The 24,421-nt window shown below is 36.0% G+C and overlaps 1 protein-coding gene across 8 annotated transcripts in view; it reads right to left on the bottom strand.

Annotated features, from left to right (window-relative positions):
• Positions 1-24,421, bottom strand: part of PTK2 (protein tyrosine kinase 2) — a 439,876-nt gene that overhangs the window by 89,005 nt on the left and 326,450 nt on the right. For all 8 annotated transcript variants that reach the window (XM_069081220.1, XM_069081223.1, XM_069081221.1 and 5 more), the window contains 6 exons: positions 24,132-24,229; positions 15,573-15,657; positions 11,008-11,108; positions 8,730-8,845; positions 6,888-6,988; positions 2,253-2,342 (listed from right to left, as the gene is read on the bottom strand). In XM_069081220.1, coding sequence (XP_068937321.1) covers positions 2,253-2,342; positions 6,888-6,988; positions 8,730-8,845; positions 11,008-11,108; positions 15,573-15,657; positions 24,132-24,229 — 591 coding nt within the window. The remainder of the gene's footprint in view (positions 1-2,252; positions 2,343-6,887; positions 6,989-8,729; positions 8,846-11,007; positions 11,109-15,572; positions 15,658-24,131; positions 24,230-24,421) is intronic.

The raw sequence follows: 24,421 nt of genomic DNA, 5'->3' as shown, positions 1-24,421 counted from the left end.
TTAGGAAAGAAATTGCTTAGTTGAGAGAACCTGCAGAAGAAGGCAATGAGGATGGGTTAAATGGGTATGTTTAGGCTGAGGAAGACAAGAATCAAGAGGGAACATCAATCAATCAACAAGCATTTATTAAGCACATGACACATGGCAGGCCTATATCTTTCACAAAGTCTTGCTCCACTGGGTTCTCCAAGGCTAAGTCAGCAGAGTACAAACTGGGACAGGTTTTCTGCTGGACAGGCTTCCAGTATGGACCCAGTAACAGACTGATTGTTTTCTGAGAACCAACCCAGCTAATGATAAAGAAGAGCCTCACTAGTAGGCTGGACACCTGTAGATGAAAATTTTTTGGCCATAGCCAACCAAAGAAACAAGAATGCATTTTAAAAACAATGGCCCTCAGTGCTGTATCCCCCTTCTGGTTTGCCATTGACAGGGGCGAAGCAGAAGGTAAGGGAGCAGACGTTAAGAATCACAGTTTTTAAAGCTTTCGACTGAATGCAGTCTGAATGTTAATACTCTACATATGAAATCCTCGTCCAATCACTAGCACATGGAAACACTGCTGGAGGAGCTGAATCATATTGATCTTGACATTCTTGCTAGAAATGAAACAAGAAGAAGAAAGTTGCAGCAAAAGGAAATAAAAGCTCCCAGGTATTTTTTGAACAGAAAAAAGAAAAAAGATGTTGGAGTGGGTTTTATCATATGCCCAGATAGTATGGTTCCTTTCAGCACAATATTGTTTCTTCCTTTATCTATTTTTGTTTTTGAATATTTATTTTTGATTTGTCTCACAACATGATTGCAACTTCTGGTTTTTTTTTTTTATTCACCTGATGCATAGTAATTTTTGTCCCCAGGCCTTCCTTCATTTTTATTTTGTGCATGTCTTTGTCTTTAAAAAGTGTTTCTTCTTTTTTTTTGGCTTTTTGGAGGGCAATTGGGGTTAAGTGACTTGCCCAAAGTCACACGGCTAGTAATTGTGTCAAGAGTCTGAGGCCAGATTTAAACTCAGGTCCTCCTGACTCCAAGGCCAGTGCTCTATTCACTGTGCCACCCAGCTGCCCCTTTAAAAAGTGTTTCTTGTAAGCAAAAGATGGTGGAGGTTTTTGTTGTCCAGTCTATCACTAACTCATTTTATTAGATTATTTAATTAATCTATATTTTAAGTTATGAGACTTAAGTTTATATTTCCCTCCATTTGTCCCCAATACTGTTTTCCCCCCAAAGTATAATTTTATTCTCTTACATTTCTACTTAAATCAAGTATACAAAACCTCTGAAGTATGAATTTGATCCTAAAAAAAGATGGACTATACACTAATGACTGAAGTGGGTATACAGGATGGCACAGCAAAACAAGTTAAATGTAGATATTCTACACATAGTTTCCCCCCCAAAATGCAGTTTAATATTTAGATAACAACTTAAGATGAAAATGATCATTATATACTTTATGTTCATAACTGCCTTTATAATGCTATTTTTTCTAAGATATTTTATAAGTAGCTAGGGGGCATAGTGGATAGGTCATGAGACTTTAAGACAGGAAGGCCTGAATTTGAATCTTGCTTCAGATACTAGCTGTAAAAGTCATTTAACCTCTGTTTACCTCAGTTGCCTCATCTGTAAAATGAAGACAAATATAACACCTACTTCTCAGGGTTGTTGTGAAGATCAAATGAGATCAGATTTGTACTTACCTTCTGCTTCACCCCATCACTTCATCCCCTTTGCAAACCTCAAAATACCATATAAGTGCTAGCCATTATATTTATTATCTTAGGTGAGATATGCCTGAATATTTTTTAGTGAAGCAGAGTAAAATGTCATAATTATAGATTCCCAAATCCAATTATGACCTGTTAGTCAAATTCCAAAATGAAGGGTTTTTAGTAAAAATCAGTGCCTTATTCACCAGATATCTTATTTAAAAACACTTCTTTACCTCTAATCTTACTATTACTAAAAGCAATCAGTGATTACTAAAATACCAGCTGTCAGAAAAAAGAAGAAAAATAAAATAAAATCTACACAATTTAAAAATCAATTTGTACTTTTAGGAATAAGTAAAACTATCTAAAACAACATATTTGAGAATATATGCAAAGAAAACAGCTAATAAATTCTGTTCTGGCATGTCAAAAATCAAGGAAGTAGGAATAACTCAATGAGCATAGACTAAAAGTAGTAATAGTTGGTTCCTTCGATACAAATATGCTTAAAAAGATCGACGGTAAACAAACACTTACCAAACATCCACACGTCACTAGCTGAGGTAAAACGTCTAAAGTTGATTGACTCTGGAGCCATCCATTTAATAGGTAATTTTCCTTTAGAAGCTATAAGAAAGAGATTTTTTTTTTTAAAGAAAAACTTCCTGTTATGCATGCCTGAGAATATTAAAATTCCCTCTAGACCAGGCATTCTTAACCTTTTTTGGTGCCACTGACCCCCTCTGGCAGTCTGGTGGATGCCTCCCCAGAATGTTTTTAAAAGCATAAAAAAAAATATACAGGATTATGAATGAAACCAATGATAGTGAAATACAGTTGTTCAGTTTAAATGGCTCTTCTCTAGACAGAATTACTGTCAGTAAAAATTTAAAAACCCACTGTATCAATTGGCTCTTGGCTCCTCTCAGGATACAGAGCCATATATTTAATTGCCTCGAAGCCCCAAGTTTACTGAGGTCCCTCCCATCTCTTTGTATACAGGAAGAGCATTCTGAATGAGAAGTCTATGTAGAGCAGTGATAGCATATGCTTCAGTCCCCTGTGGAAAAAGAGGCAAAATATGGAGAGATGGGGCATAGTGGGAGCAACTGACTGGGTGATTTAACACGCAAGGCTTTAACACTAATTAGTATATCCTGAATTATTGGCTGGGTATACTTGAACTGAGTCACATTTGTTGATTATATACTTTGACCTATGCCTGAACAAGAGGGAAGGGAAGGGGAAGTAGTGATGTGGAAGGAATATCATCTCTATCCTCATCAACCAATAACCTGCCCAACAAACATTTATGAAGGGCTTAGTATATATCAAAAACTATGTGAAATCCTAAGAACACCAAGAAAAAAAGCAAAAATTGCCCCAGCCCTAAAGAAGCTTACATTCTAATGGGGGAGACAATATGTATATAAATAGATTTATACAAGGGAGTAATAGCTAGTGGGACCAAAAAAAGGTGTCCTGTAGAAGACAGCACATGAGCTGAGTCTCCAAGGAAGCCAGGAAAGCTAAGACATTTGGAGATTGGGAGGGAGAGCATTTCAGGCAAGGGGAACAATCAGTGCAATGGCACTGAGATAAATGTGTTAAGCCATTTATGAGAAACAAAAAGTAGGGATTATAGTTAGACTGTAAAATGCATGAAAAACAGTTATTTGTAAGAAGGCTAGACTGGTAGTAAGAATCCACAGTGTAAGGGGCTTTAAAGGACACACAAAGAACTTTCTATTTGATTCCAGAAGTAACAGGGAGAAAGGATTTTATTAGCAAGGGTACTTGCTATTGAGTGTGTCCAAAGTCTAAGTCAAATGTCCCTCAACTTTAACAGTTACATTTGCAGATTCATACTTGTCTGAAAGAAGAAAGCTATGTTTGTCCATTATGTGGAATGAAACTCAACCACCTCCAAAAACATACTTCCCAAAATATGGTCAGGTGTGCACTTTAGGAAAGTCCCCCTTTTTTAAAATTTAAATTTATTTATTTACTTTTAGTTTACAACATTCAGTTCCACAATCCCTTGAGTTTCAAATTTTCTTCCCCTCCCTCTTTTCCCTCCTCCCACTCATGGCAGTATGCAATCAAATATAGGTTCCACAAATACTTTCACATTGAACATTAGTCAAGTTGTAAAGAAGGATTATAACCAATGGAGTGAACAATGAGAAAGAAGGGATGAAACAAAACAAAACACAAAAGAAAGAGAGCAAGTAGTTTACTTCGATCTCCATTCAGACTCTGTAGTTCTGTCTCTGTAGATGTGGATAGCCTTAGGAAAGTCCCTTTTAAAGTTTTGTGGAGGAAGTGACTGGAGCAGGGAGAGAGACACAAGACAGGGAGATAAATCTAAAGGATACTGTAATAGGCCAGGTGTAAGGTGAATGGGACCTGCCAGGGTAAGGGCAGAGTGAGCTGAAATGATGGATATGAGATATGAAGGCAAGACTTGGCACCAGGTTAGATGTGCTAGGAGAGTAAGTCATTAAGGATGGCATCAGGTATGCCAGAGCTTGGGAACCTGTAGGCTCAAGACCACATGTGGCCTTCTCTTTCCTCAAGTACAGTCTTTTGACCGAGTCCAAGTTTTACAGAACAAATCCTTTTTAGATGCAGTCAAAAGGCCACACTTGAGGATCTAAAAGGCCACATGTGGCTTCGAGGCTGCAGGTTCCACCCCTCCTAGCCTATACACTGTTGTTTACATGTCATGTTATCTCCCCCATTAGGCTTTGAGCACCTTGAGGGCTGGAACTATTTTTTGCCTTTTTTTTTTTTTTTTTTTTTTTTGCATTCCTAGAGCTTAGTATAGTACCTGGCACATAGCAGGTGCCAAAGAAATGGTTGTTGACTAAGAAACTGATACTCTTACAGGACTAGTAAAAAAGAGTCTTTTGCATTTGTTCTTAGTTATGTTTCTATCCTCTGCACACATCTTTTTGAAGTCGGATTAGGGTGATGTGCAGTCCCATTGTCCTCTGTAGAAAAGTCTTCCTATTCTTCCTCATAGAATTTATTTGTGTTGTATTGTCAGATATTCATTTTTTACAGTATCCCATACCTCATGGGTTGATTTTCCATTCTTCCCTTCTGATAATAATGTCTTTGAAGTTTGCATTTTACACAGGATATGACAATATCTGCCTTTATAATATGTTATTATAAAGTATAGGTATGATAATTGTAAATTAGGATATAATAAAGGATAACTATGAAGTAAGGAAGATAATTCCATGAGCTAAAACTAGAAATGAAGGTAATCATTTTACTGTCACTGTGAAAAAAACTTATGATTAACATTTATATAGCAATTACTATGTGTCAGGCACTGTGCTAATGCTTTAAAATTATTATCTCATTTGTCAGTGTCAATACCTACCTCACAATAACCCTGGGAGGTAGATGCTGACATTACTCCTATATTAGGCTGAGTGTAAGCCACACTGCTATAACAGAACTTTATTAATGGAAAAACTGAAAACTTATCAGTTATTATACAAAATGATCATATTTAAAACACTAACCTTGTTGGGAGAAATATTTTCCCTGATTTATTTTTTCTGAACATCTTTCATATTTGTATCTGAATAATTATCTTATTAGCCATTATTCTGAAATTTGTCTTTTCTGGTCACGTCTACCATATTCCCTGATTCCTCCATCCTAGGAACATCTTATTCAACTTAAACATAAAATTGCTATAAGAGGACCAGGTAACAGATGCTTTGGGAAAAAATTTTATTAGCACTCCCCTATTTCTTAGACATGTAACAGTGGTGATACTTTCTCACCCTCCTACGCTCTCCTATTACAGATACATTTTGTTCTATCTTTACCATTTACATAGTTCCAACAGCATCTTCCTAATCTACTCTGCCACTTTGTTTTAACTTGGCACTGATTTCATTGGTACTGGGAACTCCTGGTAACCAGCAAACTCCTGCCATCTCTATCTCAGGGTTGGCAGGCACCTTAGTCAGTGCGAGGAATAAATACAAAGTTTTCTATTCTTCCCTTTTGCCTAAGCTGTTTCCAACTCATGCCACCCTAGGTTCTGAAATTCATTACCCCTGACTTCCTCCATGGCCTTTTTTTTTGTGTTCTGTGGCGCTGTTTTTGCAACTGTGACAAGAATCACAAAGAATGGTGTATTTGTCCAAATGACAAAGTGGAGCCCCAGCCATGGGACAAAGTGTAAACTCTGTGCAATGCAATAAAGATGGGGTGGGGGAAGGAAGTACTCTAAGACCAAAAACTGAACTCTGCATTTGTATGAGACAGATTTGGGAACTATGGTTTTTGTTCAGATGAATACGCTACCAGCGTGCAATTAGCACTAGCATTATTGTTTCTCTATAAATTGCTAAGCATGAAGGGATACTGTTTGTCCCACAGTTTGACTAGACACATGGTGAAATGTGTAAGGAGAAAGATTTTGGCTCAATATTGTCAATGACTTCCTAACAATTAAATTTGATCCAGAATGAAGCTGGCCTGATGTGGCAGGCAGTTCTCAGGCATTGGAAGAGCTGAAGTAGAAACTGAATGATGATCACTTGTGAGCAGGGATACTGTAAAGGGAGTAAATAGTTCAGGGAAAGAATAAACTCAACGACCTCTGAGTTCACTTTCAAGATCCCAAGTGAATCAAGCTGGCCTCTGCACAAAACTGAGTATTGTGGGGACTTTTCTTATGTACAGTCTGGAAAATTTAAATTAGTCAACTCAACGCCCAAATAACATTTCAAGAATAACTTGAAAACAGAGAAACTTCAATAATGAGGAAATTTTGTGTGCTAATACTTGAAAAACACTAGTGGGCCAAGTTGTGGTTAAAGAGTGGATTAATCAATAGCAATAGTGTAGCACATCTTGTTGTGAGAATAACTTCATAAAGGCTCAGGACATACTTTTAACTCCTCTTATTTCCTCCCATTTTCCATGGTGATTTTAAGGTTCTTATTAATTTAAAACAATGTGTCAAACTGTTTTAAAAGACATTATCACATTTAGGTATGTCAAAAAAATATGTACGCATAAACACATTTTCCTTTTAAAAAATGATTTTTTTGCTCTTTGTTTACTAGTAGCATCAAATTAAATATACAAAACTATTAAAAAAAACTAGAGTTCATATATGGTCTCATTTCTTACCTTTGTAATAAGTACTATCTTCCATATATCGAGACAAACCAAAGTCTCCTAATTTTACACAGTCAGTTGAAGATACCAGCACATTTCTAGCAGCAATGTCCCTGAGAAGAAAGATTTGGGGTGATAAGTTATACCATAAGAAAAATGAAGATTTGGCCTATACCTATACATATTTAAAAATAGATACAAAAAAGGATTTTTTTGAGGTAATTTACTTCAACTGCTTCATTTTCCAGATGAAGAAATTGAGGCTCAAAGGGATTGGTTGAATTGACCAAGGTCATACAGGTTGTAAATAACAACACTAAGGTTTTAAAGCTAGGTCTTATGACTCCAACACTTATACCTTTTCTATTTTGTACCTCTATATAACGTCTATATAATGTGATATTTATGCCTCTCACTATATATGATAGAATAAACAATGTAAGCATTTTAAAAAAAACATGTAATGCATATTCAATTTTATACAACACATAAGCTTTTAGCAACTTCTTAGCAATTTATACAAATTGGCTTCTAAAATTCGTCTTGCAGAATGACAAAAATTCTATGCATACAGTTAATAGACAATGACAACATCTTTCTTCTTAGAAAGTAGGTTTTCTGGTGTAGTGAGAAAAGCACTGGCTAGGAGCCATCAATTTTTGTTAAGTCAGTTATTTCACCTTTATCTAAACTTTAGTTTTTTTTATCTGTAAAATAGAAATAATAATCCCCACGACAACTATTTTATAAGGTTCTCATGAAGAAAAAATTAAATAATAAAGCACAACATAAATTTGATTTATTAGGAACCCCAACTCTACATTACCATTTATGGTAGCTATTGGACAAAATTAAATAATTAGTTCCTGATTTTACTTTTTTTTTTAAAACCTAAATATTTTTCTTTAAATTAAAAGGCTTTCTCACACTAGTTAGTATCTGAATAGACTTCAAATGGCTGAACTGCTAAAAGGTTTGAGGCTTAAACCCAACATCTCCCTCCCTCTTCAGGTTCCCCATTCCCAGTAAATACTTAACTCCATTAGGAAATGAAAAATAACTATGACTTTGTTAACTAAATATTAAAAGAATTAACTTCAATTTATATTACAAAGAGCTCCAGAATACAAATTCAGCATAATCCCAGCAGATGTCACCCTTAACACAGTGGATTTTGTTTTACTCTTCCGAGATAATATACATTTAAGTCTCTAGTATGTTTATCTTTGTACAGAGTAATACACAATTCACATGGAATGCTTTTTACTCCATGTGAATAAGCCCCAAATAAATATCTAAACCAGTATAGCTACATTTCAGTCACAGAGAGCATGTTAAAGTGAGGATACAAATCTTTTTTTTTTTTTTTTTAAGCAATTGGGGTTAAATAACTTGCTCAAGGTTACATGGCCAGTTATTTTTGGGTGTGGTGCTAAAGTATCTGAGCCCGGATTCGATCCCCAGGTCATCCCAACACTGGGGCCAGTGCTCTTACTCGCTGAGCCACCTGGCTGCCCCTAAGCAATTGGGGTTAAGTAACTTGCTCAAGGTTAACCACACAGCCAGGTGTTTCTGGGTGGGTGCTAAGTGTCTGAGCCCCGCTTCAATCCCCAGGTTATCCCAACACTGGGGCCGGTGCTCTTACTTGCTGTGCTACCTGGCCGCCCCAAGGATACAAATCTTAAGGGAAAAAAAAAATGATACTCATTTCCAGTAATTCTTTTTTTCTTTAAACATTTAAAGTGAATCTATTTTATCACATTTAAAAGTGAATATATCATTCATTATTACTTAAAAAGAGAACAAAATCACCAAAAGTTACACAAATTCAAGGGTTTTTTATGTTTCTCTTACCTATGCACAAATCTTTTACTTTCTAGGTAGGCAAGGGCTGTACTAAGCTGGTAAGCATATAGAATCAAAGATGCCAAATCCAAGCTGTATTTTCTCACTTGCAAAAATGATCTCAGCTTTCAGAGTAATCATAAGAACAAAGAAATAAGAGACAATTATCAGAAACAACCAAGAAGAGAAGTCTACAGTCTAAATGGCCACATTCATCAATGTAACACAAGTTTAATGGCATTTTATACGATTTCAGAACATGTTGTGATTTTTCCTCTTAAAAAAGATATATATTATATTATTATATAATATATATTCAAGTGAAATTATACTGTTATATTCAAGTGAAATTATACTGATAAATAAAAAATGCAGAGACAAAAAAAGGAGGAATATAGTTTGAGTGAAGCAACATAGTTCTAGATACAGGCACTGACAAATAATGTCAAACTAAAAAAGGTGGAGAAAAATGTGAACGTACAAGTCATACAAATTTGACATCTCAACTAGTACTTCTGGATGTAGAAATAAAACCTAAGTGATTTGTTTTGTGTGTGTGTGTTTCCAGGGTTAACTCTCTCTGGAGTTGCTACTATGACTTTAATACTTGAAGAATTCATGATTTCATTGGTGGGGTTCTCCCTCCATTAATATATATATATATATATATATATATATATATATATATATATATATATTTATATTAACAGTTCCTTTAACAAATATGAAGGCTGTCTTTATGAGTTGCTATGGCTAAAAAATATTCATTCCCCAGTAGCCAGATTTATGGTGATAAGCCTCTCTAAGCTTATCAAGGATGGTCGTTGCACTAAAAGACATATACCATGAGTTCCCGAGTGTATCCTTAAAGCCCTTTCAAGTTGACAGGCTCGCCAGAGTTACGCTCATGGAACAAAAACCCATGGTCAATTCTACATCACAATGAAATATCACAGTAAGATTCAGGTGGAAGAGTAATTACTGTCATTAAAATTGTCAAATTCATCTGTTTTCCCATCATGTAGAATGTGGATTAGATCTACAATACATTTGCAGAGAATTCTGAGCAAACTAATATGAGGTGACATGTGTTTCTAAGTCAAAAGAACTATTTCTTTGTAAAGCAGGGATGTACAAATAAAATATTTTCTTTCCTACTATGTATTAAGAACACACTTTTGAGAAGGTGTGACTTCTAGCAAGGTTGCACCCAAGTACAACCTAAGGGAAAAGAAGAAAAGCTTCAGTGATGCAAAATAACTGTAAGGAAACCAAACTAATCTCATTATTCCTCAAGAAAATCCTCTGCCTCATAATTTGGAGTTTACTGAAACTTCATTTAAATAAAATTCCAATGACCCAAATTATTGTCTCAGAAGACACTATATTAGAAGCAAATTAGAAGGGGAGAAGGGTTTCAAAGGGTAGGCACTCTGACCACAGTAATGACAACTGACAGACAGTAAAACAGGAGAGTACCAAAAAACCAATGATGGTCATGATGATCCGTTATTAAGGAAAGATTACATTCTTTTTTTGGAACTTGTTTATTAAAAAAATAGGGCAATGTAATATATTTTAGTAAGACTTCTATCAAAAAATGGATAAAATCAAAGAAATTCTGATCTTTCAAACAGGTTGGTTAGCTGGAAAATTATCACTAAAAATAATCTTATCAAAGAAGCAGGATAAAACATTTTACCCTACTTAAGGCTAATATAATACTTGGCATTTATAGAGACTTCAAAAGCTTTTCAAAACACTTTATTCTATTTGTTTGCTCAAATTTTCAAAGGGAACAGTAGTATAACAACTGATACCTTGTCCTTATATGGTAAAAGTGTTGCCAAAGGGAACGAGAATCGATTTAATTTACACATAAATGCTATACAATTTCTCCATTCTCAGTTATATTGGTTTAATTTATTTTCCTCAAGTTTTTCCCCTCTAGATTTGAGTCATGGTTTACACAGCAGCAATAAAATGGGGGCCAGGAAAAAGGAACCTAAATTTCAAGTTTTATATTTAGTTATATGTAAATAGTTTGGATAAAAAAATCTAGTAGGGAAGACAACTGTTACTTAAATAGAATTCTATTTACTGTCTCATTATAACAGCATATAGAGGCCAGACTGAGTATCCAGTGAGAATAATAACCATAAATAAAACATCAATTTGGACTGTTTCACTTAAATACAGTTAGTTTACTTACTGAATGAGTTACTACTGAGATTGTTTATAGAACACTCAAAATGAGTTGAAGGTAACATTAGAAAATTTATAGTACCTCCCCTAGTGTGCAGAGCTCCATAATTATCCAGACAGGGTTTTCTGTTATAACTCCAATCAACTTCACAATATGCGGGTGGTCAAACTGACGCATTGTTACTAGGGGGAAAAGGCAGTAACGCACAGTTATTGCTGTTTTAAAAATTTTTTTATGCTATTTTATTTTTTCCAAATTACATGCAAGAACAATTTTTAACATTAAAACAAAATTTTGAGTTCCAAATTCTCTCCCTCCCACTCTTCTCTCTGCCCCCTTCCCTGACATGGTAATCAATTCGATACAGGTCATATGTACAACACAATTTTTCATACTTCCTTCTTTTCAAACTAAACAAGATTTTGCAAAATAGTACTCAAAACTTTGGACCAATGAGGGCCCAGTTATGAATTCAACTCCACAGATTTTCTTTGCTCCATTATGTTGCTATACCTATAGTTCACATATAGTGTAAATCTATTATTAATATTAGAAAAGAAAATCTTTCTACTCTTCCCTAAACTCACTATATTGCCCTTTTTGAAATTTTCTTGTCTCCCCTTAAGCCTCCTGTGGTTCCCCTGCCCTTTCAGTTGAAGACTTAGTCTTTTACTTCACTAAAAAAAAATAAAGTCTATTTGTAGAGGACTGCTTCTTTTCCCCTTCTCATCTCATAAATCTTTGGCATCTTCCCCCATTATCAGGAGATTCTTTCTAGTTGCTGATAAAGAAGTGACTCTTCTTTTTGCTAAATTCAACCTTCTCTATATGCATCCTTGATCCCATACCTCACCATCTTGTCCAGCGTATTTCCCCCACTGCCATCTACTTTCTTTCTAAAGAGCAGTCTTTTTCTATTAGCTTCCTTCCTGTTGTCTAAAAATATGCCAATATCTTCCCCATCATTAAAAATCCCTCACTTAAATTGCATCTTGATCACTATATGATGTCCTATATCTCTCCTCCCCCTTTTGGGAAAACTCTTTGAAAATTTAAGCCATTTACACTTACTCAATACTCTTCTGTCATCTTCTAAACTCTCTGCAGTCTGGCTTTTGATCTCTTCATTCACCTAAAATTGCTACTTTAAGGTTATCAGTGCTCTTAATTGCCAAATCTAATGGCCTTTTCTCAGTCTTCATCCTTTCTACAGCAGGACGTGTTGATCACTTTCTCCTCTGGGATGATCTGTGGATTTTTATGACAGTGATCTCTCTTGATTTTTTTTTTCTACCTGTAAGCCTGCTCCAATGGATCTTTATCCAAGCCACCTGGACCAAACTGCAAGTACTCCCACCCCTAAGGTTCTGTCCTGGGCCCACTTCTCTTTTCTCTTTTAACTATCTCACTTGGAGATCTCATCAGTTCCCATGAGATAGTCAATCAATCAATCTGTATGTCTATCCTTAGTGGACTCTCTGACACTCCAATATCTCATCCCAGCTGCCTAATAGCTACTGCCAATATTTCCATATGCATCTCAAACTCAACATTCCCAAAAGAGAACTGTCTTCTTTTCTAATCCCTTTCCTGTTCTGAACTCCCCTCTTACCCTGAAGGCACAACCATGCTCCCAGTCACCCAGGTTTACAACCTGAGTGTTGTCATTTAATTTTTTACTCTCATTTACCCCACATATCCAATCCACTGCCAAATATGTTTTTTTCTACCTTCACAACATCTCTAGTATAGACTCCCTTCTCTTGGTTTACAAGGTTACCATCATAGTTCAGGCAGCTAGTAAGTGTCTGAAGCCAGATTTCTGACTCCAGGTCTGACTGGTGCTCTATGTGTGTGACCCTGGGCAAGTCACTTCACCTTGCTTGCCTTAGTTTCCTTATCTGTAAAATGAGTTGGAGAAAGAAATGGCAAACCACTCCACTATCTTTGCCAAGAAAACTCCAAATAGGGTCATGAAGAGCTAGACATGCCTAAAATAACTGAACAACAAATTACTAGAAAAAGGGTAGGTAGGATTTAAAGCCAGGAAAACTAATACAGTCATAGTAACGTGGACATAGTAACTAATAAGGAGTCAGCAGATCTGAGTTCTTAATCTTAGCTGTGCTAACACACAATGCAACTTTAATCATTATTTTGGCTCTCTGTGTCTTCCTCTTCTCCTCCACAAAATGAGGAGGTTGGATAAGACCATTTCTAAGATCCTGTCTAGCTCTGACCTTCCATGGTACCCCTAGTATTTTCTAGAATTAGAATGCTCAAATTATAGAAATTCTTGTTGGGTCAGATGTTGGGGACCAGACCATGGATTTTCCCAAGTTCTGAAGTTCAGGGTGAATATAGTGATGTTACCAGTCTTCCTTAGTTAGGAGATGTTACTTGTTACTCAAAGTTTTCAGCTTGCTAGGTTCCTAAAATATCTGAGTGAACTGACAGTTTGTGCATAGAACAACCATTTAAAAAATATTGAGTGGCTACTCTGTAAATACATTATTTCTAGATAAGGTGAAGGATATAATGATAAATAAGAATGGTTTCTTGCCCAGAAAAAGCTCAAAGTCTGATAAAAAAGATCTCACGTGGGTGGGGAGGGAAACTATACCACCAGGGAGTATATGTTAAATGGCCTGTGAGTGACATTTAGTGCGATTTCAGTGTGATACAAGTTTGAAGGGAGGCATCTGTTCATTTTGAGTGTCTAGGAGAGAAATTATGGATGATCTGAGCTAGTACTTGATATCTAGCAGTGCTACCTTCTCTGTGAGTCAATGATATTTACTATTTTCATATTTCTCACTGCACATTCATTAAGACTGCTCTTGTGGAACTGTTGTTTCACCTGAAATTGTGGTTTTTACTGAATCAATTTAATATTAGGAAAGGTATATTCATACCCATAAATAATATGTGTCCTACATACTACAAACCATGTCAAAACAGCGCTTTTTAAAAAAAATTGCTACAAAATCTATTATCTTGTTTTTGTTTTTTTCTTTCTTTTTTGCTTTTGAATCTGGGAAGGGAACTCCTGACAGGATAAAACTTTCTAATTATATGACTTGCTATGGTTTTGGAACTGTAATGTGTGATAAAGTAAATCTTCATTAAGTGGTCATTTATCAGAGACCTGTTTAGAATTATAGGGTTTAGAGCTTAAAGAAACTTACTGATCATCCAATTTACACCTGTTATTTTATAAAGGAGAAAAATGAGGCCCAAACTCCTTTCTAGTTTCAAATCCTCCAGCTTCTATCCTAAGATATCCTACAGTTTGTTCAAACTCACATATACTGTCCAGCTCCATTACCACCTCTCCTGAGAACTTCCATTACCTCCCAGTGAAATGACTGATCACTAACTTAAAGGAGACTGTAATTCAATGGGCACTTTTTAGTCTAATTGTTTTCAATGCTAGAGATATGTACAGGGCAGAAAACTGTTGGGCCATTCTGAAAGTTGTGTATTTTCATGAACAAACAAGGAAATATCTGTTCTACAGAGTTTAAGTATATTCCTAATGAAAGGGATTATTTAAATGTAAAATGTGTTCTCCTTTATTGTTCTTTATTTCACTGTTCTCAACCATTACTTTATTCTGGGTTTTTAAAACATCTGACATTCATTAGATTGGCATTCAAGGTCTTCAAAAATCCGGCTCTAAGGGCAGCTAGGTGGCACAGTGAAGCACAGTGAGCACCGGCCCTGGAGTCAGGAGGACCTGAGCTCAAATTTGGACTCTGATACTTGACACATTTACTAGCTCTGTGACCTTGGGCAAGTCACTCAACTCCAATTGCCCTGTCTTCCCTCCTCCAAAAAATAAAAAGTAAAAAAAAAAAATTTGGCTCTAAATCATCCTTGCAGCTTAGTGGCACAGTGGATAGAGGGCTGGACCTGGAGTCTAGAAGACCTGAGGCCAAAACTTGCCTCCAGACATTTACTGGCTGTGAGACTGGACAAATATAGAAGGCAAATATGGATATGACTATTAAGGGGGGAAAAATGTAAATCTATCCACCCCCCCCAAATCCTTATAACAAGTACCTTAGCAAAGAAAACAATTTTCTAATAAAATTTCTTAATTAAAAGGAGCCCCAAACTCATATATACTATGATTGTTTATTCTGCCAATAAAAGTATCATATAAAATAATTAATAGTGTAAATTACCTTGAAAACATTAAATTTAATTTCAACATAGATTGTAAATGTCATGTGCTACTCTACCTTAAACTTCCCATATTCTTATATTATAGTAAACCTCACAGTCTTACAATCAGTGCGTCTCAAACTTTTATAGCAACTTTAAAAATACTTATAAAATTCTTCAATACTCACTCCAAGGCAGAAATCATTAGCTCTATAGTATACCAACATGCACAGGAAAATTAAATTCCTTCTCCCCTGGCCTCTCTGAAGGTGAACCTCTATTTACTCTAAATACCACATACTTATTAATTTAGCTGGAAAAATCAGCAATTACATGCTTGTTCCAGCACAGCTATTCACTGAGCAAGGTAATAAATAACAAAGTCTTCCTGTCCAAGGGAGGTAAAAATATGATCTTTAATCTAACCAATAAAATGAGCTGTTTTGATTTTATTTAAAAAATAAAAAAAAACTTACAGGCTTCTTGTAGGAATTTTTCTCTCACACTGTCTGAGGTACAGTTTTTACATGTTTTAATTGCAACTGCCATTGCTGGATTCTCCTGAGGAAAATACATAAAAACATAGAGGTTTTCTATTACTTATGTGTACATGTATAAATTATTTTGTTATGTGAAAACTAGCAGAGTTAGAATCACAGTTATATTTTATCTTATTGATTGATCAAAGAAATGAAATGGGCTTTGGAGGTCATTCCACTTAATGCAGAAATAGCAATGTTGACATTTCTGCACTAAAGTAAACACTCAACTTATGCTTGAACACTTTCATCTAAGGTGCTCACTGCCATATGGGACAACCTAGTCCTTTTACGAATGGCTGGTGATGTTACAAAGTTCTTCCTTCCACTGGGCTGACATCTGCTTCCCTATAATTTCCATCTACTGGTCCTTGACCTGTCCTCTGGGAGCTAAGCAGAATAATTCTAACCTCTTTTCCCTAGAAAATGTTATCTTACTTTAATTTATTATGATCTTCCACAAACACATACATTTCATATGCAAATAAGAGGATTGCGAAACCATTACATACAGTTTACATGTTTCAAAGAAATGATAACATATATTTAAATTTAAGAAGGTGGTAATAAGATTGCTCTTTTGTCTCCTTTTGCACTTTGTTTTCTTCAGTGCATTTCTTAAGAAAGTTGTGGGTGGTTTTGCTTTTTTTTTTGCCTATTTATCACTAGCTACCAACATAACACTCCCAATGTCCTCTTCCCTGTGTGAGTAAAGACCTTCCTTTTTAATAATCTCTTTTACACATGACAGCTCTTGAGATACATAAAAATAGTGACCATATTCTTTCTCTATTGTCTCTTTTTCAGGCTAACCATTTTTAGTTCTTTCAACCAACCCTTGTATAGTACAGTTTTGATCTTCCTCCTCTGGATGTAGTAGAATTTACAGGTATGCCTCTTAAATGTGGGGCTTGGACCAGAAGAGTGAAAATGCTATTCACAAGGCCATCTTTTGCAGAACAGTTAAATGCACAAAGAAGGAAACTTTGCTTAAAAACTACAGGCTCCACACAACTCCAGCTAGTTTTCATAGGAGATACCAAGTTAAAAAAGGGAAAATATTATTAACCTATCACTAGTGTTAATAATATAGCTTGCTGAACATTGCCTATAACATCACTTTGTGTACTTGGGATAACGTTTTAAACATGGCACTTCAATTAGGAGGATAAAAGATTTGTGAAACCTTCTGATTGCTCAGCTTGTTGGATGCAAGTCAAACTTAGGGGAAAAGGGATACCTTATGGTCATGCCTTAGCTGTCTATATGAGCCACTGCTTATAATGGATTCTTTTGCCCATTTAATAACAACTACAATAACAATGCCAATAACTCAGTTATATAATGCTTTATAGTTGCAAAGCACTCTTGAATGCACCAAGCCATTTTTTCTTCATAGGTATTAATCATATAATCAAAAAGCATTTATTAAGCGCCCAATATGCTCTAGGGTGGCAAAAAGAATGTCAACAATCTCTATTTACAACGACTTAAATTCTAAAGGAGGCCAGTTTATATAAAAATATATTCAGCATAAATATAAATTCATACAAGGTAGTTAAATACAAAAAGTTAGGAGGGCAATAACAATTAGGCAATCAACAAAGGCTTCATGCAGAAGATGATGCTTGGACTATATCTTAAGAGAGGGACTCAATGAGGCAGAAAGAAGGAGGGAGTTAAATAAAACCTGTCCCTTATTTGATGTTTTGTTAGCTTGAATATTTGCATGGGAACTAAGGGCTTTTACAGGGAATGAGATCAGTTGAATTCTTTTTTTTTTTTTTTTTAAAGCAATTGGGGTTAAGTAACTTGCTCAAGGTTACACGGCCAGTTATTTCTGGGTGTGGTGCTGAGTATCTGAGGCCGGATTTGATCCAGGTCATCCTGACACTGGAGCCGGTGCTCTTACTCGCTGAGCCACCTGGCCACCCCTAAGCAATTGGGGTTAAGTAACTTGCTCAAGGTTACACGGCCAGGTGTTTCTGGGTGGGTGCTAAGTGTCTGAGCCCGGGATTCGATCTCCAGGTCTTCTCAACACTGGAGCCGGTGCTCTTACTCGCTGTGCTACCTGGCCGCCCCGAGATCAGTTGAATTCTGATGTTTCCAGGTGAAAAACTGAGATGGGGGCTCAAATGAAAGTTATTATTTTTCTCTTTTTAACCTTGCTTTTATTTATGTCTTTTGTTCATCACCTTCACTTTCCCAATATATTCCTTTTGCCACCCACCCTGTGAAACATTTTTTTTTCTTTTTGGAGGGGGAAGGCAGGGCAATTGGGGTTAAGTGACTTGTCTAAGGTCACATGGCTAGTGTTAAGGGTCTGAGGCTGGATTTGAACTCGGGTCCTCCTGACTCCAGGGCTAGTGCTCTATTCACTGTGCCACCTAGCTGCCCCATGAATCATCTCTTAAAAATAACAACAGGTAGGTCCTGATGAGGGTAAATAATGAATTCCATGAAATGGCTGCATTATTCAAATTAACAATGCTTATTTCCATTGAAATGGAACCAATTATTATATTATTAGTTTGAACAGTGCCAATGTCAATAATGCAAGCTCTTTGGGATTCATTATTCACACTAATTGGAACCTAGCTGTATCTAATATTTATATTTTATATATATATATACATATATATATTTAGTGCTGTAAAGTTTGCAATGTGTTCTACATATCTACACAGCTTCTCATTTGGTCTTCAGAACAACACTGTGAAGTAGGTGCTGTTGTTCTCATTTTATAGATGATGAAGGCAGGCAGAGGGTTAAGTGACTTACCCACAGTCACAGAGATTGTAAATATCTGAGGTAGGATTCAAACACAAGTTTTCTTGACTCTGATTTCAGAGCTGTATATACTGTGCTACTTATATACCACTTCCAGGCTCTATCTTTCCTATGCCACTTGTTCTCTGGACATCATCTTCATCCTCTTCCACCAGAATCCTGGTCTCAAGTAACTCCTGGATCCCTTGGTCATGACAGATAAGATTTCCTTTATCTTTGTGGAGGTCCAGGCCTCTGTGCCATTTGTGAGCTGTTCACTCTGTCCCTTGGACGGTCATTCATCCCTTCCTCACCTCAGCACCAATCTGTGAATTGTGTTCTACCATTAGAATATAACATCTTTCACAGTAAGGAATGTATGTCTTGCTTCCTTGTTATTTCTGTCTTCAGTGTTTAGCCTGGTACCTGGCACATAGTAAGAAAAGCTCTAACTTTTTGCTATCTTTCACATTCACTGTCAGGCTCAGCTCATTCTGGGATCTAGCATTCCTAATAAGATTATTAATAAGAATATGCTGCTTTTAAAAAATTTATCTTGTCTACTTGCCTTTGCCTCTATTTTCTGTATGCGATTTTTAAACATCTGAGTTGTTTGTTCACACCTGTTTACACACCTCCCTTATTCTCAAAACAGGAAATGTTTCTGCTAGCTTCTTCAGAATACCATTCTTTTTTTATTTAAAAGCAATTGGGGCTAAGTAACTTGCTCAAGGTTACACGGCCAGGTGTTTCTGGGTGGGTGCTAAGTGTCTAAGCCCATATTCGATCCCCCAGGTCATCCAGACACTGGGGCTGGTGCTCTTACTCGCTGTGCTACCTGGCCGCCGCCAGAATTCCATTCTTGAGAGTTTCTCATCTCTTTTCAGGAAAATTTTCCCTTAAAAATTTCAGGCCAAGGAATCAGATCAATCTTCCCTCCAAACCTTTTGAAATTCAGCTTCTCAAAATTTTGGGTGCATTACTGGAAGATGTTAAAGTTTCTTCTCCTTTATCTCAAATACTAAAATGAAACAGTTTCTTCCTCATACAATTCCTATAATTTCTATTTCAGAATGCAGTTCTTCCTTGTTTTAAGAATGAGGTTTACTATAGCAATATCCCTCATAGTTTCTTCTACCTTTTGAAGGATTAAATTTTACCATGATAAACTAAAAAAAATTATCAACTGTTTTGATCTTTGTTGACAAAATCTTGTAGATGTTAGGAAGGCTGAGTTGCCTCACCATATAATAATGTTGACATTTATATAGTGTGTTGAGGTTTGCATGCTTGGAGCCTTTGAAATGCTTGCTGATTGATTTATTTTAAAGTTAAAATCAGTTACAATTTTTTTTTAAAATACATTCTTAGCTGCCCACTAGACTATAAGTTCCTTGAGAGAAAAGACTGTCTTTTGGGCTTTCTTTGTATCCTCAGTGTGAAACATAGTGCCTAGCACATAGCAAACACTCAGTACTTGCTAGTTGATTAACTTCATTATGTGTACTTCATCCTTCCCCAGGAGCCTGTCACTCCTAAATCTGAAGCCATGGTCCAGAAAAGCAAAGCCCAAACTCACATAAAAAAAAAAAGTTATCCCCAGCTGCTTTCTATAGACCTCCCCGTCCTGGAGGGTCATTCCATAAAACAAATAGTCTTTTTTAAAGAGAAAAAAATCAAAACTGACTAATACATTGAAAAAGTTTTTGAAAAGTGCAGTGTGCAACACCTGTGGACCTAACACCTCCATGAAGGGGTGACTAGGAAAGTGGTGCCATCATGAAAAGAAACAGAAAAATTCAGAAAAGAATTAAGTTTGGGAAGGTGATAAATTCAAATTTAGTATACGAGTTTTAGGTGCAGCAGGAGTAGCTAGATGGAGATGTCTAATAGGCAAATGGAGACTAGGGTTCAGAGAAGAAATTAGGGGTTGATATATAGATTTGAGTTTTATCTGCACAGAGGGGATTAAGAAGCCTCTTGGGAGATGGATAATCCAAAGAAAGAAAACAGAACCAAAGAGATGAAGATGAAAGTTTAATCAGACATGATCATTGTTTATGAGGAATTTACTGTGCAGCAAAAAGATATAAAATATAAGTAATCATAAGACTAAACAACACATTCTAGGTGCCTGGGAGAAGTATAAACAAAAGTAAATGAAAAAGTCTTATGAGAGGGGTGGTTAGGTGGCGCAGTAAATAGAGCACTGGCTCTGGAGTCAGGAGGACCTGAGTTCAAATTCAGCCTCGGGCACTTAACACGTACTAGCCATGTGACTCCAATTGCCCTGCCTTCCCCCCTCTAAAAAGCAAAAAAAAAAAAAAAAGCCTCATGAGAAAAAAATAATTATGAAAGTTTATAGATTTAGAACTATAAGGAAGCTTACAGTTTATTTAGTCTAATCCCTCCATTTTACAGATGAAGAAACTGGGTTAGACTATAGTGGCAAGGGACACAAATGACAGAACCAGATTAAAATGCAATTGGGAAAGGTTTAAAAAAATACATAAAAAATCCAAGACAACACAGGTAATAATAATTTGTGGTTTGTGGCTCATGGATTCATTTCTATTTGCGTTTGACACCACTGCTAGAAAGGAAAAATGATTTGTCCAGGGTAACACACTTAAATGTCAGAGCCAGGATTTGAACTTGGGTCTAAAGCCTTCTGCAATTTTTCCATTGCACCAAAAAGTATGAAGAAAGGGTTCATGGAAAAGGTTTCCTTTAAAAAAAAAAAAAGAATACCTATTAAAGCAAAGGTAGAGAAGATGGGATAGAATGGCCCCATTTCAGACATAGGGAATGACAAGGTGCCTGGTTTGCTTTTAGGGTGAATATATAGAAAAAAGTATTATGAGATATTGTTCTTAAAAAGGGTGGTGCTGGTCTGTGGAGGAATCTAAACATCAGGTCTCTGAACTTTTGTTTGGTGGGTAAATGGGCACAATTGCAGGGTTTTGTTATGAAATCACATAGGGAAGATTCATTTGGCAATGTGGAAAATGAGGATGGAGAGAAGGTGGTGTACTAGTTAGGATGATGTACTAGTTTATGCAAGTGGTAATGAGAGTCTGTATGAGGGTGGTGGGATAAGGAACACAGGAAGACTTGAGAGTTATTTTAAAGGTATAATCATCAGGATGTGGCAACTGATTAGATATGGGAAGAGAGGCAACAGCAAGAATCAAATATAAATATGAGATTGGATGGAGCCATGGAGAAATAACAAAATCAGAGGGAGGAACAGGTTTAGAGGAAAAGGCAGTAAGTTTGGTTTTAGATAGGTTGATTTTAAAGCAGTGATAGAATATGCAGGAACAGATGTCCTGGGGATCACTGGAGATGCTGGGTTGGACTCTGGAAAAGAAGTCAAGAGCTACAGATAAATGCGTGGATGAATGTATATTTTAAGCACTTACTATGTGCAAAAAAGCACTGGGGATATAAATAGCAAAGTAAGACAGTCCCTGCTTTCAAGAAGTTCATGTTCTTGACTAATATCAAAATGTTAGAAAATATATAACCTATATGAAATTGCTTACCACCTTAGGAAGGGGGAAGGAAAAAATTGGAACTCAAAATTTTATATAAAAATGAATATTAAAATTATGTTATATATAATTGGAAAAAATATAATACTATTTAAAAGAAAGAAAATGGAAAAAAAGTCTATGTTCTAATGGAAGAGACAACATATACGGGGTATCCCAAAAGTCAAAGCTTTAACAGTTTAAACAACTCAAAACTGAACTAAGACTTTTGGAACACCTCTATCAGTTTTAGTTGCAAGTCAAATGAAAAGATCTCAAGATCCTTAGAGGACTGGCAAAAAAAAAATATATATATATATGCATATTCTGTACTGTCATTTTTACTGATAAGCACAACAGTTTCTGATGTCAAGCCATCTGACAGTGACAAGGACTTCGTGAAAACTTATTTTCTAGGCCTTTAGGAGCCATAGCTACTGAAAAAGCAAGGGTTCTAGCATCTACAGAAATAGTTATGTTGCCTCTCCATAAGGATTGCTTCCTGAGATGATGGCTGTGGAGACCAGAAATGTAGGGGAAAAAAAACCCCAGAGAAGTATAGCAGCTCAAGAACTAATGGAAGAGAGAATCCAGATTACCTCTCACTACAACATAAGGTCCTTAAGGCAAGGGCTGACTAGTTTGCTTTTGTCTTTCAATCCCCAGTGCTTGGCATGCAGAAAGCACTTAGAAATGTTTGAAGGAGTGGGGGTGACTAATAGTTTCAAATGCTGCAGCGGTCAAGAAGGATGAAGACTGAGAAAAAGGCATAATGGTTTTCCTAGAGAACCACAGATAAAACTTAAGCCTTGTTGGCATTACTTGTACTTCTAAATGTAACAATAGGGAAAGATGTAATACAAATTCTACCTTTTTAAAATATCACCAAGACAAAACATAAAACATTCCCAGAAAAGCCTAGGTGCAGTGAGATATATTTAAGAGCATTTAAACCTCTGACATTCAAACTTGGTATTGTCTTATATATACAATAAAATTTATAAGACATTAACTTCTGTTTTCCTAGAACTATAGAAACTCAAGGTGTCCAAAACCAAGCTCATTATCTTTCCCCTCAAACCTTCTCTTATTCCTAACTTTCTTATTACTTCTTATATCAACTGAGCTTCCAAGTTTCTATCTCTGTAACATCTCTGGTATATGCACCTTTTCCCCTTCTGATGTTGCCACCACCCTGGTGCAGGCCTTCATAACCTCTAACCTGAACTACTGCAATAGTCTACTGGTTTGTCTAATCATCCTCAAGTATCTCCACACTCCAGTCCATTCTTCCCTTGAACAGTCAAACTGATCTTCCTAAGTACAGGTATGACATGTCAATCATCTTTCCACTACTTAAAACTCCAGTGGGTACCTAGTACCTTCAGATTCAAATATGAAGTCCTCTGTTTGGCTTTCAAAGCTCTTCAAAACCTGGCCCCTTCCTAATTTTCCAATCTTTTTATACCTTACCACCTATTCTTCATATACTATTCAATCTAGTAACATTGGCTTCATTATTCTTCACATAAGACAATTTCCTGGCTCTGGGCATTTTCTTTTCTTTTTTAAATTAATTTTTTTAAAACTTAAATATACAATAAGAAAAGAAACACATTATAAACTTAAATATTAAAAAATACAAAATAAGAAAAAAAAAGCATTGCCATATATACAGCAGAACTGGGCATTTTCACTGACTATGCCCTATGCTTGGAATTTTCTTTTTCTCTTCATCTTTGTCTCTTGGCAACTCTGTCTTTCTTTAAGTTTCAGTCATAGATCCACCTTCTGCAAGAAGCTTTTCCCTATCTTCTTTAATCTTATTGCCTTTCCTTTGACATTAGTCCGAATTTATACTGTATATACTTTGCACATAGATGTTTGCATGGTGTCTTCTCCTTTGGACTATGTTCTTGAAATCAGGGACCTGCTTTTCTTGGTATGCCCAGAGTTTAGGACAGTTTCTGGATTATAGCAGATGTATAGTGGTTGTTAATAATAAATGCTTGTTGATTTGACTTGTAGACTTGACTTAGAGCTGGGAGGGAGCTTCAAGAACATCCGAATAGCCATGACATTTCATAGATAATAAAACAAAAGGCAATGATGACATAAGATATCCAATATCACAAAAACTAGCTAGTGGTTTAAGCCAGGAAACTTTTGTTGAAAGCACTAAGGGACTTACTGGACTCATGTAAACTCCTTGATGTACGTCTCCAAACTGGCCTTCTCCAATACAGCGTCCAAGTTCTATCCTTTCTCTTTGTATCTCATAATCCCTGGCTGTAAAAGACAACCCGTAAGTAACAAGGTATTTAACAACATCATTTCAGGTGTGGAAAGAATAATAATTATAATATCTTATTTTAATGTAATATATAAATAAAATTTTAATCTGTGGCACACCAATCTATGGAAATGTTTTATATACAGTGGAAAACTCTTAAACATAATTTGAAAGGAAAGACTGCTGAT

This window comes from Petaurus breviceps, unplaced genomic scaffold, assembly GCF_028583685.1.
Source record: "Petaurus breviceps papuanus isolate PSGF00001 unplaced genomic scaffold, PetGlider_PUasm1.0 98, whole genome shotgun sequence".
NCBI classification, from domain to species: Eukaryota; Metazoa; Chordata; class Mammalia; order Diprotodontia; family Petauridae; genus Petaurus; species Petaurus breviceps.
Note: the sequence above shows the minus strand (reverse complement) of the source record. Positions and strands in the feature narration are given on the sequence as shown.